A 16,019-nucleotide genomic window follows, 5' to 3' on the forward strand; every position below is an offset into this window, starting at 1 on the left:
AAAAGAAAACTATTAAGCTGGCATAACCTAAAAAAGAACACATCAATCAATCGCACCCCATAATCTATGTCAAGCCCATCAATTTGGACACTGTCGCCATATTCCTGCACAGCATCAACAGCAATTAAATCAACCCATAAGATATAAAGATAATTTCTTTTGAATAAACTTGGAAGCAGATAAATTTCATTCATCGACCTCGAACTTCTCTTGAAGGTCATGAATAGCAGAATCAGCTAGTTTGTGAAATTCATCTTCCTGTAGAAGAGAACTGTATCCACATTAATTGTTATTAGACACTAATCGCCTATTTCCAATTCCTCAAACCGATACAAAATCACAGAAACCAAAAAAAGAAAATTGCAGATATGCAAATTTAAACACATAGCGGAGATTATAGAGCAAAACAAACCGGTAATCAATGGCTGTAGGGCCTTGAGAGTCGGCGCCGAGATCCAAAGGGCGAGAACAGAAGCTTCTAGAAGAAGACGAGCAAGGGGGATTGAGAGTTTTTAAATGGCGGTGGAGAGCTACTGGAGCTTCTAAAAGCAGAAAACTTGACTGATGAAATTGTGAACAACAAGAAGTAGAAGGAAGATGAGGAAAAGAAGGAAAGTGAGGTTTCAGAAGCGTTGAGAATCTCCTAAGAGAGAGAATTTTTGAAGCCATTTTTTAGACTTCAGAGTTGGGAAATAACTTTTCGATTCTGCTCTTCCCTAAAACTAAAACGTTTCTGTTTCACGTTTTGTTCACCGAGAAAATTACGACTCCCTCACGCCTATAATTTTTGAAATAGGGCACCGGAAAACGTGCAAGGGAAAGTTTTTTAGATGCTTAAGGAAAACTTTTGTATTTAAAAAATTTAACCTTTAATTCAAGAAAAAAGTTATGTATTCTCTTAGATTTAAGGGTTTCATTCAATTATTAAGAGAAAAACGTCCATTATTCAGTGATTAAAAAACCCACAAACACTCAGATTAAATTTATCTCGAATTCATTGATTCAAGTTTAAAGTTTTTGGATCTTTGATTCATTTTTTCCAAACTCTTTGGATTTCTTCAAGATAAGATAACTTGTGAGAGCCTTTTAACTTTTTCTCATCTTTTTCTTGCTTTTGGTGCCTTACAAACACCTTTTGGTTACTGGTTAGGATAGACATCTATGATCAACCAGAAAGCTTCTGACTGCGTCAAAAGTGGCACACGCCACTCCTTTCCCAGTCAGAAAGCTCTAAAACCACGATTCTGCATCTTCTGATCAGGGAAAGGTTTGCACGCCACTACGTGTGACGCACGCCACTTCTAGTGTCGCACGGACCTTCATTTCAGAGGCCTAAAACACAAAAATCAATAAAATGGTCCCAATTTAGAGTTCCCTTGAGTCAAGCATAGAGCGATCTCGCTCTAAATCGCGGAAGCAACTCATTATGGACTAAATAAACATAAACAGTGATGAACATCAAGGCTTTGAACTCCGATCTTGCTTAAACCTTTAAATTGATGCTTTTAGTTTATTGTTCCATTATCTTTATGCATTTTAAATTCCAATTCTTCATTTTTATGCACTTTACTTTGTTGCTCTTTAGTTTTGTTAATCTAACCCATTTAGCAAATAGCTTACAATATTCAACATTAACGTTCATCACTTTTATCATTATGAATGTATGTGTGTGTTTATTTAATTTTGTTATACATATTCTGTGATTATGATTGTTTGTCTAAGTTTATTTATTGTTAGTAATTATGAAGCTTGATGTAAAGAACTTTAGTGGGTTTTATTATTGCATGTTTGTAATTATTAATGGGTTGTGAAATTTTAATGGATTAATGGGTAGATTGTATTAATAGGATACTAACTGTAACTCCATTTCTCCTCCCTCTTTCTTTAGATGGTTTTATTACATTCTTAATGTGTTTGTTAATAATGCTTGTTTGTCATGATTTCAAAAATGCATTAAAACTTATTTCTCACCTCAATTAGAGTTAATTTTATTATCAAGTATTGTGAATGAATGGACAATGAAAGAGGCCAGTTTCTAATCGGGCGGTTCGGGTGCCTAACGCCTTTCCGAAATCGTACCAAACTCCCTTGCCCAATCTTTGGTGTAAAACCGAATTAATCAATTCCAAAGAATCGATTAATTCGTGATATTTTTCCCAAAGAGGATATCGACTCCAAATCAAAACTCTTATCAAAGTGATAGGTTTTATTTTTATAGTTAATTTTAGAAATTTTTATTTAGGTTTTCATTTAGTTTTTGTTAATTTTTGTTTTATTTCAGCTAATTTATCTATGTTTTTCAATAAAGCTTCCTTTAATCACATTTCACTTGATCTTAAAGAAATTTATAGGATTTTGATAGGAAAGCAGTCAAAAATACAGAAAAGAGTGAAGTTAAGCAAAACTCTCAAAGTCTAGCACACCCTAGGCGTGTAATCCAACAACCCCGTGTTGAATTCAAGCGAATTTATCATGGAGACTTAGAGCTTAGCACGCCCCAGTCATGCTATCTGGCATGCCCATGCCTCAGGAAAATGTAGATCCAAGGGCGGGCTCACCTGAGCACAGCCTGTGCTGCATCCACCCTAGAGACTCAGAGTATAGGGTTGGCTCAAGGGTCAAATCTCGGATTTTGATGATTAATACAAAACAAATAAATTTAAATTATGCTATTTGTGCTAATTTTATTTTATGCAGAATTTCTTTGGAAAGAATATCATACAAGGCAAATCCTACTTTGAGTGAGAAGATTTCGAAGACCTAGTAGCTAGGTATTTAGGGAAACTTTGTAGGATAGAAAGAAAGTCCATATATGAGCACAAAAATCTTTTTATCTCTCAAAAAAAAAAAATATTTTTCGGAAAATTAGTTTTCTTCAAAATAATTTATTTTCGAAAATATTCCTTCAAATCGAAAAGATTTATTTTCCTAAAACTAAAGAGATTTCTTCTCTTAGTGTTTTTGGTAATAAAATCATTCACCTTTTCGGAAATATATTTTGAAAGATCTAAAGTGCTTTAAAGTTATTCTCTTACCTTAAAAATGAAGGAAAATCTCTTTCGGTTTTGGTAAGTGCATCTTTCCGCAAATTCTCCTCAAAATAAATGCTGTCGAAATATCTTCTATTTAAAAGGAAATCAAAACCGTATTTCATTCTCTTACCAAAAAGGGATAAAACAATTTTTGGTAACAAAGATTTTTAACATCTTCAACAATTAGGAAAGAAGATATTCTGATCTCTTTCCAAAAGGCGACAGCTTCTTTGTTTCCTATATAAAGGAACTTTCATGCCTTAAACATTTGGTGAAGTAAGAGTATTTGTTTTAAGAGCACTCTCTCATTGAACGAATCCTTTTCTCTCAAAACTTACTCTACCCCCATTTTCTTTTCATCTCTACACTTAACGTTTTCAATATTTAAAGTGAAAAGAATTTTTACAATTTCTTTTTGAAAAACAATTCTGTGTTCTAATCGATTTTCTAATCTGATAAAATTGTTTTTCCTGTGCTTATATAGACGTTTCCTTCTGTCTATTTAGAATCTGTATTCTATAGTAGACAAGCTCTTTATTTGTTAAACTTTTGAGTGTAATAGCTTAGGTTAGAAGCTATTGAGATAGAGGTTATCAAGCGACCTTCTCCATGTGTGGGATAGTAATGTCTTGAATCGAGTTTTCTGTACTCTACCAAAAACAGAAAGGGTTGAGGTTAACTAGATCCTTTGGAAAATCTAGTGGGACAAAAGGGTAGATCTAGGTTTTTTATCTATTGCCTTGTACTGTTGGTTTGTCTCTTACCCTTTAAAAGAGATAACTTAGTGGAGGATCTCAAGATGCGTCTTGGGTAGTGGATGTAGGCGAGTTAGTGCCGAACCACTATAACTCTCGGTGTTGATCTCTTTATTTCTGAAGTTTGGTTGTTACTGTCTCTTTTACACCCTTGTTTAATTTCTTAGAAACGCTGAAATTGTTAATAATTCAGATGTTCTAAAACAGTAATAAGTTTCATCTATCCTGAACATTAGAACTCTGGTATTCTAATATAGTGAATATACAATGTTCTAACTGTTATTCTATTTCCAGTATAATTCACTGTTTGGGTTTCTATTTTGTTTTCTAAACTTTATGAGGATGTTCTAATCTTGATAACTCTCCATCATAAAGTTACTTTAACATTTGATTAAGACTCTGTGAAGAAGTTCTAATAACTATCTTTCACATAGTGTTATATGGTTTTGCAAACTTTATGAGGAAGTTCTAAGTTCAATAACTTTCCTTCATAAAGAAGCTCTGATATTGTACAAGTCAGTGTGAAGCTGTTCTAATCAATAGCTGCACTTTGCACAGACTTTCTATATCTGAAATTAGAACATTGTGAGGAGATTCTAATCCATATTCTACTCTCACAAAGTTCTGTGTGTTTTTCCGTTGCACTTAGAATTCTAATTCTTGTTTAGAATTTCTAAAATTTATTTCAGTTTTTAAAAAACTCAATTCACCCCCCCTCTTGGGTTGTGCCATACACATTCGGGACCCACAATCTGGTATCAGAGCTTTGGCTCTTGACTTACCTAAGCTTAACCGCTTAAGAGATAAGATCCCATGGCAACCCCACTTCCTCTTTCTACTTTAGAAGGTCAATCTGTTTCTAGACCTCCTTTGTTCAATGGCTCTAATTACTCTTACTGGAAAACTAGAATGGAGAATTTTATGAAATCAGTTGATATAAATTGTTGGAGAAATGTTATAACTGGTCCTCGCATTCCCATGAAAACTGTAGGAGATGAGCTAGTTAGAAAAACTGAAGAAGAATATACCGATGGTGACTGGAATGATATCGCTGTAAATGCAAAGGCCATTAATATTCTTCATTGTGCTTTAGATGCAACTGAATACAACAAAGTGTCTGGATGTAAATCAGCAACAGAGGTATGGGAAAAACTTAAAGTAACCTATGAGGGTACAGATAGAGTAAAAGAATCCAGAATAAATATCCTTTGGAGAGAATATGAAATGTTTAGTATGAAAGAAGGAGAAACTATTGCAGAACTAAACTCTAGATTTACCAATATAGTTAATCCTTTGAGAACTCTCGGAAAGGAAATTTCAGAAGATGAGCTTGTTAAGAAAATCCTTAGAATTCTACCTAGAAAATGGGATTCTATAGGAACTGTTATGAATTACAAAGAGACTCCCGTCACCTATGATTATCTTATAGGAGCTCTTGTTTCAGAAGAAATGAAATCTTCCTTGACAACGGAAGATAAGAAAAAGAAAGGACTGGCTTTGAGGGTAGATTCTAGTGAAGAAAGTTCTTCTGATCTTAATAGTGATGATTTAGCACTTGTTGCTAAAAGATTTAAAAAATTCTATCGAAAAGGTGGAAGGCCACAGAAAAAGTTTAATAAAAAGAACTTTCCATCCAAAAATAGTAACTTGCCCAAGAAAGAAACTTCTGAAGTGGTTTGTTATGAATGCAACAAACCTGGACATATTAAGCCAAATTGTCCTAAACTGAAAAAGAAGTCAACTAAGGAGAAGCTAAAGCAGGCTTTCGTAGCTGCCTAGAGTGATTCAGATGATTCTAATCCTGAAAGCCATGATGATCAAGAAGAAATTGCTAATATCTGTCTGATGGCTACTATCGACTCCGAATATAAAGAAATTAGCACTCTGACTTAACACAGAAAGCTGGAATCAATGAAAAGATCTATGAGAATGATGAAAGCACTGTAAGTATTTTTGAACCTGAATCAGAAAGTGATCTTCTAAATACTTACAATAATCTTTGCAATGAGTTTGAAAAACTTGTTAGAAAGCATAAAGTTCTAAAGAAAGATTTCAGAAAATTAAAATCTGAAAGTAATCATTTAAAAGATGCTTTTTATCAAGAAGTTACATGCAAAGATCTTATTATAGAAATCAAAGATCTTAAAAATTGTAATAATCGTTTTTCTGAAAATCTGACACATCTTGAAGAAAAATGCAAAAATCTGAATTCTGAAAATGAATCTTTGAAAACTGAAATTAGAACTCTAAAGTCAATTTCAGAATCTTTTTCTAAAGAGAAAACAAGTTCTAATAGCATTTCTAAACTGAATCGTGTTTCTAATCAGAAAAATGCTGTTTCTAATGTTATGACTTTAGAACATCAAAGTTTCAACAAAAAGAAGAATCATAGTGCACCGGTTATCACTAATCCTCCAGGACCCAATATGAGTTGGGTACCTAAATCTGCTTGATCTTTTCAAGTGTGCCTAAGGAGCGAGCTGAAAACAGAGATGTGGTACATGGACAGCGCTTGCTCTAGGCATATGACTGGTGACAAAAAGAGGTTCACCAGATTAGAAAAGAAAAAGGGAGGTACGGTAAGCTTTGGAGACAAAGCAAAAGGTAAGATCGTTGGTATTGGTGTGGTAGGTTCTAATCCTTCAATAGAAGATGTATCCTTAGTAGAAGGATTACATTATAACTTGTTAAGTGTGAGTCAGATTTGTGATAAAAATAGAAGAGTGATCTTTGAACCTTCTCATTGTGAAGTTCAGAACATGCATGATAATACAACCTTATTCACTGGAAAAAGGTTTGGAAATATATACCTAGTAGATTTCTCTGATATGCATAACCAGGATATATGTTTAGTTTCTATTGATAATTCTAGTTGGTTATGGCATAGAAGACTTGGACATGCAAGCATGCACCTTATTTCTAAACTGTCTAAGAAAGATTTGGTTCGTGGTTTGCCAAAGTTGAAATTTGAAAAAGATCACATTTGTGATGCTTGTCAAATGGGCAAACAAACCAGAACTTTTTTTAAATCTAAGGGCATGGTTTCTACTTCTAGACCTTTAGAATTACTGCACCTTGATTTATTTGGTCCAATTACTCCTTCTGGTCTTGGAGGAAAATTCTATGTATTTGTTATTATAGATGACTACTCTAGATTCACCTGGACATTCTTCCTTAGAAATAAGGATGAGTCATTTGACATGTTTGTTCATCTGTGCAAGAAAATACAAAATGAGAAAGGATACAACATCACGACAATTAAAAGTGATCATGGAGGAGAATTTGAAAATCAGAAATTCAATGCTTTTTGCAACGAGACAAGAATCTTCCATAACTTCTCAGCACCTAGAACACCTCAACAAAATGGAGTGGTGGAACGCAAGAATAGAACACTTCAAGAGATGGCCAGAACCATGCTAAGTGATTCTAAACTACCAAAGTATTTCTGGGCAGAAGTAGTCAACACTGCCTGTTATATTCTAAACAGGGCTTTGGTAAGATCTGAACTTAAAAAGACTCCATATGAGTTATACAAAGGTAGAAAACCAAATATTGGTTATTTTCGTATTTTCGGGTGCAAATGCTTTATTCTAGATAACAAGAAAAATCATCTTGCTAAATTTGATGCAAAATCTTATGAAGGGATTTTTCTGGGATATTCTAATAATAGTAAAGCATATAGAGTATTTAATAGAAAGACTCTAGTTGTAGAATAATCAATACATGTTGTGTTTGATGAAACTGACTCTACTTCTAGAACATTAGAAAGTGATGATGTTGTAGATTCTAATCCTGAGAAGCAGAATGAGCAATCAGAACAACTAGAACAGCCAGGAAGCGATCAGAACATCAATAATCAGGCTAAACCAGAATTAGAACATGAAGATTAGAACATAGTTGAAAGCCAAATGCCAGAAGCAGAAAATGAAGATTCTCAATTACCAAAAGAATGGCGATTTCATAAGTATCATCCCCAAGAAGACATAATGGATAATCCCTCAGAAAGGATGATGACTAGAGCTCAACTTAGAAGATATTTTGGTAATGTTGCTTTCGTTTCTCAATTAGAACTTAAAAATTTAGAAGATGCTCAAAATGATGAAAGTTGGATTCTTGCTATGCAAGAAGAGCTAAATCAATTTGAGATAAACCAAGTTTGGAAACTTGTTTCTAGACCTAAAAACCATTCTGTTATTGGAACAAAATGGGTGTTTAGAAATAAGCTTGATGAACAAGGTAATGTTGTGAGAAATAAAGCAAGATTAGTGGCTCAAGGGTACAACCAAGAAGAAGGCGTCGATTTTGATGAGACCTTTGCTCCGGTTGCTAGACTTGAGGCCATTAGAATGCTTTGTGCATTTGCATGTTTTAAAAACTTCATGTTGTATCAAATGGATGTGAAAAGTGCTTTTCTAAACGGTTTTCTAAATGAAGAGGTGTATGTAGAACAACCTCCGGGCTTTGAAATTTTTGATAAACCTAATCACGTCTACAAACTTACTAAAGCTCTTTATGGTTTAAAGTAAGCTCCTAGAGCTTGGTATGAAAGATTGAGTAAGTTTCTATTAGAAAATGGTTTTTCAAGAGGAAAGGTTGATACAACACTATTTATTAAAAACAAAGCACATGATATTCTAGTTGTACAAATATATGTTGATGACATAATTTTTGGTTCTACTAATGACCTTCTTTGTAAGGAATTTTCTAAGATTATGCAGGGTGAGTTCGAAATGAGAATGATGGGAGAATTAAATTTCTTCCTAGGGCTTCAAATCAAACAATGTGAGAATGGAATTTTCATTAATCAAGCAAAATATACTAGAGAGTTGTTGAAACGATTCAAAATGGAAAATGCCAAGGTACGTAGTACTCCAATGAGTCCATCGTCAAAATTAGAAAAAGATGAAAAAGGCAAAGACGTGGATATCAAGCTGTTTAGAAGTATGATTGGTTCTTTGCTATATCTAACGGCAAGCAGACCAAACATACACTTTAGTGTTTGTCTTTGTGCTAGATTTCAATCGTGTCCCAAAGAATCTCATTTAATTGCTGTGAAGAGAATACTAAGATATCTTTGTGGAACTTCTAATCTGGGTCTGTGGTATTCTAAAGACGATACATTTGATCTTGTTGGGTATAGTGATTCTGATTTTGCAGGAAGCATAATAGATAGAAAAAGCACGTCTGGAACTTGTCAATTTTTGGTAGTGCCCTTGTATCTTGGTTTAGCAAGAAACAGACATCGGTTGCTCTTTCTACTGCCGAAGCAGAATATGTTGCTGCTGGAAGCTGTGTTGCACAAGTTCTATGGATAAAACAACAGTTGGCAGACTATGGACTGAAATTAGAAACAGTGCCTATCAAATGTGACAACATAAGCGCCATCAATCTATCCAAGAATCCAATTCAGCATTCTAGAACCAAGCATATAGAACTTAGACATCACTTTATACATGATCATGTACAAAAAGGTGATATCGTGATTGAGTTCATTCCCACAGAAAAACAATTGGTAGATATCTTTATAAAACCTTTGAATGAAAGTCAATTCTGCTCAATTAGAAGAGAACTTGGTATGTTAGTTCTAAACTCGTAACTTTAGAACTCTGTAAGTATGTTCTAAACTGCTTTCTAATTTCAAGAATAGAAGATTTGCTTTGTTCTAATTTTTATTCTGTGTGAAAACTGATTTTTGTCTAAAAACACACATTGGTTCGATATGACTTTCTAAAGTCATTATCAGAATCTTGCTTTAGACTAAAACAGTTATTTTTATTGTGTTTGTTTTGTTTTTGTCTTTAGTGCTTTGGCGGTTTTAGGGTTTTATTTTTTGTTTTATTTCCTTTATTTATTTTGTTTCTTGTGTCTTATTTGTCGTTTTAAATTCCATTTAAAAACTGTTCTTTATTTCTTTCTTTCGCCACTTAAGTGTCTCTATTTTGTGTTAACCGCTTAATATTCTCTTTATCTTCTCTTTGAAAACTGAAACCCTAAGTTGCTTTTGAGTTTCTGCAACAATGGCCGAATCTAGTTCAAACTCCTCATCTGACTCTCTTACCGAGCAAGAGCTTCAACTTCTAAAGAACTTTCAAAGAAGTATGAACAGAAAGAGATGAAGGAGAAAAAGGCAGAGGAGAAACCTAAAAAAAGAAAAATCGAAACGGGTACTTCACAGAAACAAGCAATGAAAGCTCACGACAAAGGTAAGTCGGTTCTCTCAACTTACCCTCTCATGCGTTCTTATGTGTTAGACTGGAAGTTTTTCGGTGGCAATGAGTTTAATTTTAAGGAACTCTTTGAGTTCCAAGGCTAGATGAACTTTCTATCCTTGAATGCACTATGTTATGAGAGTTTAGTGAAGGAATTTTATGGCTCATTGAAAGTTAGTGGAACAGAGGCGATCTCTGTGAAACTTCAGGGTGAGTTCAGAGAGTTATCGTATGATGACTTTGGGAAAATCTTTGGTATTCCAAATGCTGGGTCCAGGGTGACCAAAATCAAAGATGTGACTAAGGTTAGCGACTATAAAAAGGATGAGTTTGTGAGAAAAATTGTGAGGAAGTTGTCTGCGGATAAACAGGGCTCAATAGAATGCTCTAACCTAACAGAGAGCATGAAATGGCTGTACAAGATTATCGTTCATTATATCTATCCCAAGAGTGCCTCTTTGACATATGTGAATCAGGTAAAATTGTGTATAATGTGGCACATTGTTGAGAGAAAACCCCTCAACCTATGTCACATTATTTTTGATAAGCTGCAGAATAATCCCAAGAAGCTACCTTACGGGATGATTCTTACACCAGTTTTTGAGTTTTTGAATGTTAATTTGGGTAAGCATGTTGGTAGTTCTGTTTCTAAGTTGGACAGCGGGTCCTTGACGATGAAAGATGAGGAAGAAGAGAAAGAAAAGGAAGTAAAGGAAGAAAAGAAGGAGAAAATGAAAGAAGAAAAGGAAAAAGAAGAAATTGAAAAACAAAAGAAAGTAAAAAGTGAAGCTGAAAAGAAGAGGGAAAAAGGAAAAGGGAAGTTGGAAGAAATAGTAAAAGAAGAGAGGAAATCAGAAGAGCAAGAGAAGTCAGCAGAAAACGCTGAAGAAGGAACACAAGAAGAGGTATTAGAAGAGGAAAGAAAAGAAGAAAAAGAAAAAGAAAGCACTGTAGAAAAAGAAGAAACAGAAAGAGAGAGCACTGTAGAGAAAGAAGAATCAAAAAGGGTAACAGGAGAGAAAGAAGAGCCGGAGAAATCAGAAAAAGGGAAGAAAGTGGAAGAAAGTAGTGACGTTGAGACTGAGAAGCTAGAGATTAGCGATGAAGAAAAGACAACTGAAGACAAAATAGAACAAGAGTCTGAGTTGCAATCTGCACAAAGAAGCAGGGAAATCATGCTGGGCAGAATAGAAAAGGAACTCATAGAGGAGCACAACAAAGAAATTGATGAGGGACTACAGCAGTGTCAAACTATTATTGAACAAAATCAATCACTCATCAAAACTTTGGAGAAAATGAAGGATGTGAACACAAGAAAGCTAGCCACTCTTAGAGTGAAAGGGACAACCTACATCCCCTCCTCAGAAAAACCAAAGAATGTGAAGCACACTGCAGGAAAGCACAGGACTCATGGAAAGAAGCCTCCACTACACCCTTCTTCTAAAAGGCCAGAGAATCCTTCTGAGACTGATCCAGCTCAGCCTTTGAGAAGTTTTAAGAGACTTAGAACTGGTCCTAAGCCTCTCTAATCTATTTTCTATATGTTGTGAACAATTTATTTTGTGTTTTTGCTTTATCTTCGTAGGATTATTTGTTTTTGAACTGTTTATTTTCTTTATTTATGCTGTGATCTTATCTAACCCTTTTTATATGATGACAAAAAGGGGGAGAACAGGTATTTTGGTGATATTTTGAAAACTATTGGTACGTACTTGGCAACCAAAGTACTGATACATAGTGGTTATCTGTGTGCTAATATTTTCTAATTTGTATGTTTACAGATTATCATTTTTCTATATGGTCTATGTTAGTGAGCTACATGATAATTCTTATTCTAACGACTGTTTTGCAGATTGAATATAAGATCTTTTGTTTTATTTTCTAAAACATCAGCTTTTATTTTTTTTTTTTCTGACCATATGTTCTGTTTATTAGAACTTAGAACATCTTGTCAATATCTGCTAGTTCTAATATATATATATACATGCTCTGATTATTAGAACTTAGAATTTCTTGCCTATTTTTTTGTGTTAGTTCTAAAATCATTTTCTAAAAAGGTCTCCCTAGTTCTAATTTTCATAAAACAGTTTTATTGCATATATTCAGGGGGAGCAAACTACATGTTCTAAATTGTTTCATATTAAAAATCTTTTGGCATATTTAGAACTTATATGCATAAAATTCAGGGGGAGCACATGTTTTTGTGTTTGCTAAATTTATTGGTTTTGTCATCATCAAAAAGGGGGAGATTGTTGGCTCAAGGGTCAAATCTCGGATTTTGATGATTAATACAAAACAAATATATTTAAATTATGCTATTTGTGCTAATTTTATTTTATGCAGAATTTCTTTGGAAAGAATATCATACAAGGCAAATCCTACTTTGAGTGAGAAGATTTCGAAGACCTAGTAGCTAGGTATTTAGGGAAACTTTGTAGGATAGAAAGAAAGTCCATATATGAGCACAAAAATCTTTTTATCTCTCAAAAAAAAAAATATTTTTCGGAAAATTAGTTTTCTTCAAAATAATTTATTTTCGAAAATATTCCTTCAAATCGAAAAGATTTATTTTCCTAAAACTAAAGAGATTTCTTCTCTTAGTGTTTTTGGTAATAAAATCATTCACCTTTTCGGAAATATATTTTGAAAGATCTAAAGTGCTTTAAAGTTATTCTCTTACCTTAAAAATGAAGGAAAATCTCTTTCGGTTTTGGTAAGTGCATCTTTCCGCAAATTCTCCTCAAAATAAATGCTGTCGAAATATCTTCTATTTAAAAGGAAATCAAAACCGTATTTCATTCTCTTACCAAAAAGGGATAAAACAATTTTTGGTAACAAAGATTTTTAACATCTTCAACAATTAGGAAAGAAGATATTCTGATCTCTTTCCAAAAGGCGACAGCTTCTTTGTTTCCTATATAAAGGAACTTTCATGCCTTAAACATTTGGTGAAGTAAGAGTATTTGTTTTAAGAGCACTCTCTCATTGAACGAATCCTTTTCTCTCAAAACTTACTCTACCCCCATTTTCTTTTCATCTCTACACTTAACGTTTTCAATATTTAAAGTGAAAAGAATTTTTACAATTTCTTTTTGAAAAACAATTCTGTGTTCTAATCGATTTTCTAATCTGATAAAATTGTTTTTCCTGTGCTTATATAGACGTTTCCTTCTGTCTATTTAGAATCTGTATTCTATAGTAGACAAGCTCTTTATTTGTTAAACTTTTGAGTGTAATAGCTTAGGTTAGAAGCTATTGAGATAGAGGTTATCAAGCGACCTTCTCCATGTGTGGGATAGTAATGTCTTGAATCGAGTTTTCTGTACTCTACCAAAAACAGAAAGGGTTGAGGTTAACTAGATCCTTTGAAAAATCTAGTGGGACAAAAGGGTAGATCTAGGTTTTTTATCTATTGCCTTGTACTGTTGGTTTGTCTCTTACCCTTTAAAAGAGATAACTTAGTGGAGGATCTCAAGATGCGTCTTGGGGAGTGGATGTAGGCGAGTTAGTGCCGAACCACTATAACTCTCGGTGTTGATATCTTTATTTCTGAAGTTTGGTTGTTACTGTCTCTTTTACACTCTTGTTTAATTTCTTAGAAACGCTAAAATTGTTAATAATTCAGATGTTCTAAAACAGCTATAAGTTTCATCTATCCTGAACATTAGAACTCTGGTATTCTAATATAGTGAATATACAATGTTCTAACTGTTGTTCTATTTCCAGTATAATTCATTGTTTGGGTTTCTATTTTGTTTTCTAAACTTTATGAGGATGTTCTAATCTTGATAACTCTCCATCATAAAGTTACTTTAACATTTGATTAAGACTGTGTGAAGAAGTTCTAATAACTATCTTTCACATAGTGTTATATGGTTTTGCAAACTTTATGAGGAAGTTCTAAGTTCAATAACTTTCCTTCATAAAGAAGCTCTGATATTGTACAAGTCAGTGTGAAGCTGTTCTAATCAATAGCTGCACTTTGCACAGACTTTCTATATCTGAAATTAGAACATTGTGAGGAGATTCTAATCCATGTTCTACTCTCACAAAGTTCTGTGTGTTTTTTCGCTGCACTTAGAATTCTAATTCTTATTTAGAATTTCTAAAATTTATTTCAGTTTTTAGAAAACCCAATTCACCCCTCCTCTTGGGTTGTGCCATACACATTCGGGACCCACATATAGCACGCCTAAATTGTGCTTTCTAGCACGTTGTGCTAATTGCCTGACTTTATATTATGCCGAAAACGATAATTCTAGTCTTGCCACTTGCATGGACCCACATGAAATGTTTTTCTGACATGTCAATCAAGTTTAACTCCTACCAAACCTCTAGAAGAATCCTAAATTGGAAGAAATATAAAGCCTAAACAGTATCCTATGTCAAATTGATTTCTTCCTCATTAGAGATTATATTTCCTAATCAAGTTCGGAGATTTCCAAAGGAGTCTATAAAAAGAGAGAGATTAGCTAGGTTATGATCATCTTTTGATCTCTGATTCTCTTGCTCTCTAGGTAATTTTCTCTCTTTAAGACTTCAAGTACACAAGCTAGTGTCAAGATTCAAGGAAGCCATTCAAGCCAATCGTTGACTAGTTTTTATTTCTAAACTCTCTTTTGTTTATTATTCTTTATGGGATTACTTACAAATTTAATTGAGTTTGATTTATTCACTATGTCGAACTAAATCTCTTTACTAAGAATATGATGTAGCTTAAATTCAACTTCAGTTTATAATATTAAATTTAATTTTCTTTATTCAAGTAAAATTTATTATTGATGTTAAATCTTCCAGGCAGAGTTTCTCCCTTGGATTGATTTATTTCATTAATTACTATCAAGAGAAGGGTTTTTAATATGAACATAGTGTTGACGCGTAATTTTATTCCTCCACCTGACCCGATGATGATATGAGGACAAGGGATAAGGTATCACGATAAACTAGAAGTGTTTGAACCACAAATTGAACCAAACCGCCCAAAGGAGCTTGACTCGTGTTAGGGCTGTGTCACGCAGCTAGTACCTGCGTGACGGCACTCTTAGCTGCGTCACGCAGCTCTAACAGGACTGACACCTCTGGCGCGCGCCCGTGCAACGGCCTGCACTGTTTGTATGGATACGCGGCAACTGTACGAAAAGTAAGTCGCGTCACGCAGCTTATGGGTGCGTCACGCAGCTTCTACCCGCGTGACGCGACTGCTCTGTTGCCCTAGCCATATAAATACGACATTTTACAGCAAAAACGGGACTTTTGAAACTTTTGATATTTTTGCTCTCATTTTCCTCCAAAAAGATAACCGTCTGAGATTAAGTTTTTTTGATTAACGACTAGAGCTTTTTCAAGAACTCAGCTGAGTAAACTTGAGAAGGACCAAGTCATAGACATTTTAGGTTTACAATCAAAAAAATATAAAAGACAAGAAGAGAAAAAAAGAAGAGAGAAAAAAAAAAGAAGAAAACGATTTGTTTTGTGAAAAACCTGGTGACCACACTTCTGGAATCGTGAAACGTTGTCTCTAAATCAATCTCAGTGCATGCAGTCCTCAAATCTGAGGGCTAGGTAATGCTTCTAACTTTTCTTTTTCATTTCTAGCATTTTATCTCTTAAAAATCTCATTTTCATATTGCTTAATTGATTTTCCATTGATAAAACGTAAGTTTGCCTATTGTTGAACCTTTCTGGGTTTGTTTTAATCACTTTGGACAAAAAAGAAACGTAAAAAAAGAGTAGTTTGAAAGGTAGTTGCGGACCAGAGCAGTCGCGACGCGGCTGTTCATGTCCAAAAGCCCTTGATTTGGACTGGACCACCTGCGTGACGCAGCTGTTTCTGTACTCAGTGTGTATTTTCGTTCTCATATTTGTATTTAATGTTATGTCTTGAATAAATAATCAATAAACCTGAGAATCTTGAATGAATCACAAACAGTTCCGTCACGTAGTTAGGAGTTCCGTCACGCGACTGTTCTTCATAGAACACCCGCGTGACGCGACTGTTCTAAGTTCCAAAGCAAATGATAGAG

At 34.1% G+C, this 16,019-nt stretch overlaps 1 protein-coding gene across 1 annotated transcript; it reads right to left on the reverse strand.

Moving 5' to 3' along the window:
* Positions 1–56: 56 nt before the first annotated feature.
* On the reverse strand, positions 57–803 carry LOC149497550 (uncharacterized; the record flags this gene model as incomplete). The annotated part of the gene is given in 3 exon segments (XM_089719600.1): positions 57–104; positions 199–271; positions 413–803. Coding segments are annotated over 3 exon segments (378 nt in total), but the record flags the coding sequence as incomplete, so codon positions are not given.
* Between the last annotated feature and the right edge of the window lie 15,216 nt (positions 804–16,019).

The sequence above is a fragment of the Jatropha curcas genome, chromosome 3, assembly GCF_041381405.1.
Source record: "Jatropha curcas cultivar XTBG-Jc1 chromosome 3, XTBG_Jcur_1.0, whole genome shotgun sequence".
In the NCBI taxonomy this organism is placed as follows: Eukaryota; Viridiplantae; Streptophyta; class Magnoliopsida; order Malpighiales; family Euphorbiaceae; genus Jatropha; species Jatropha curcas.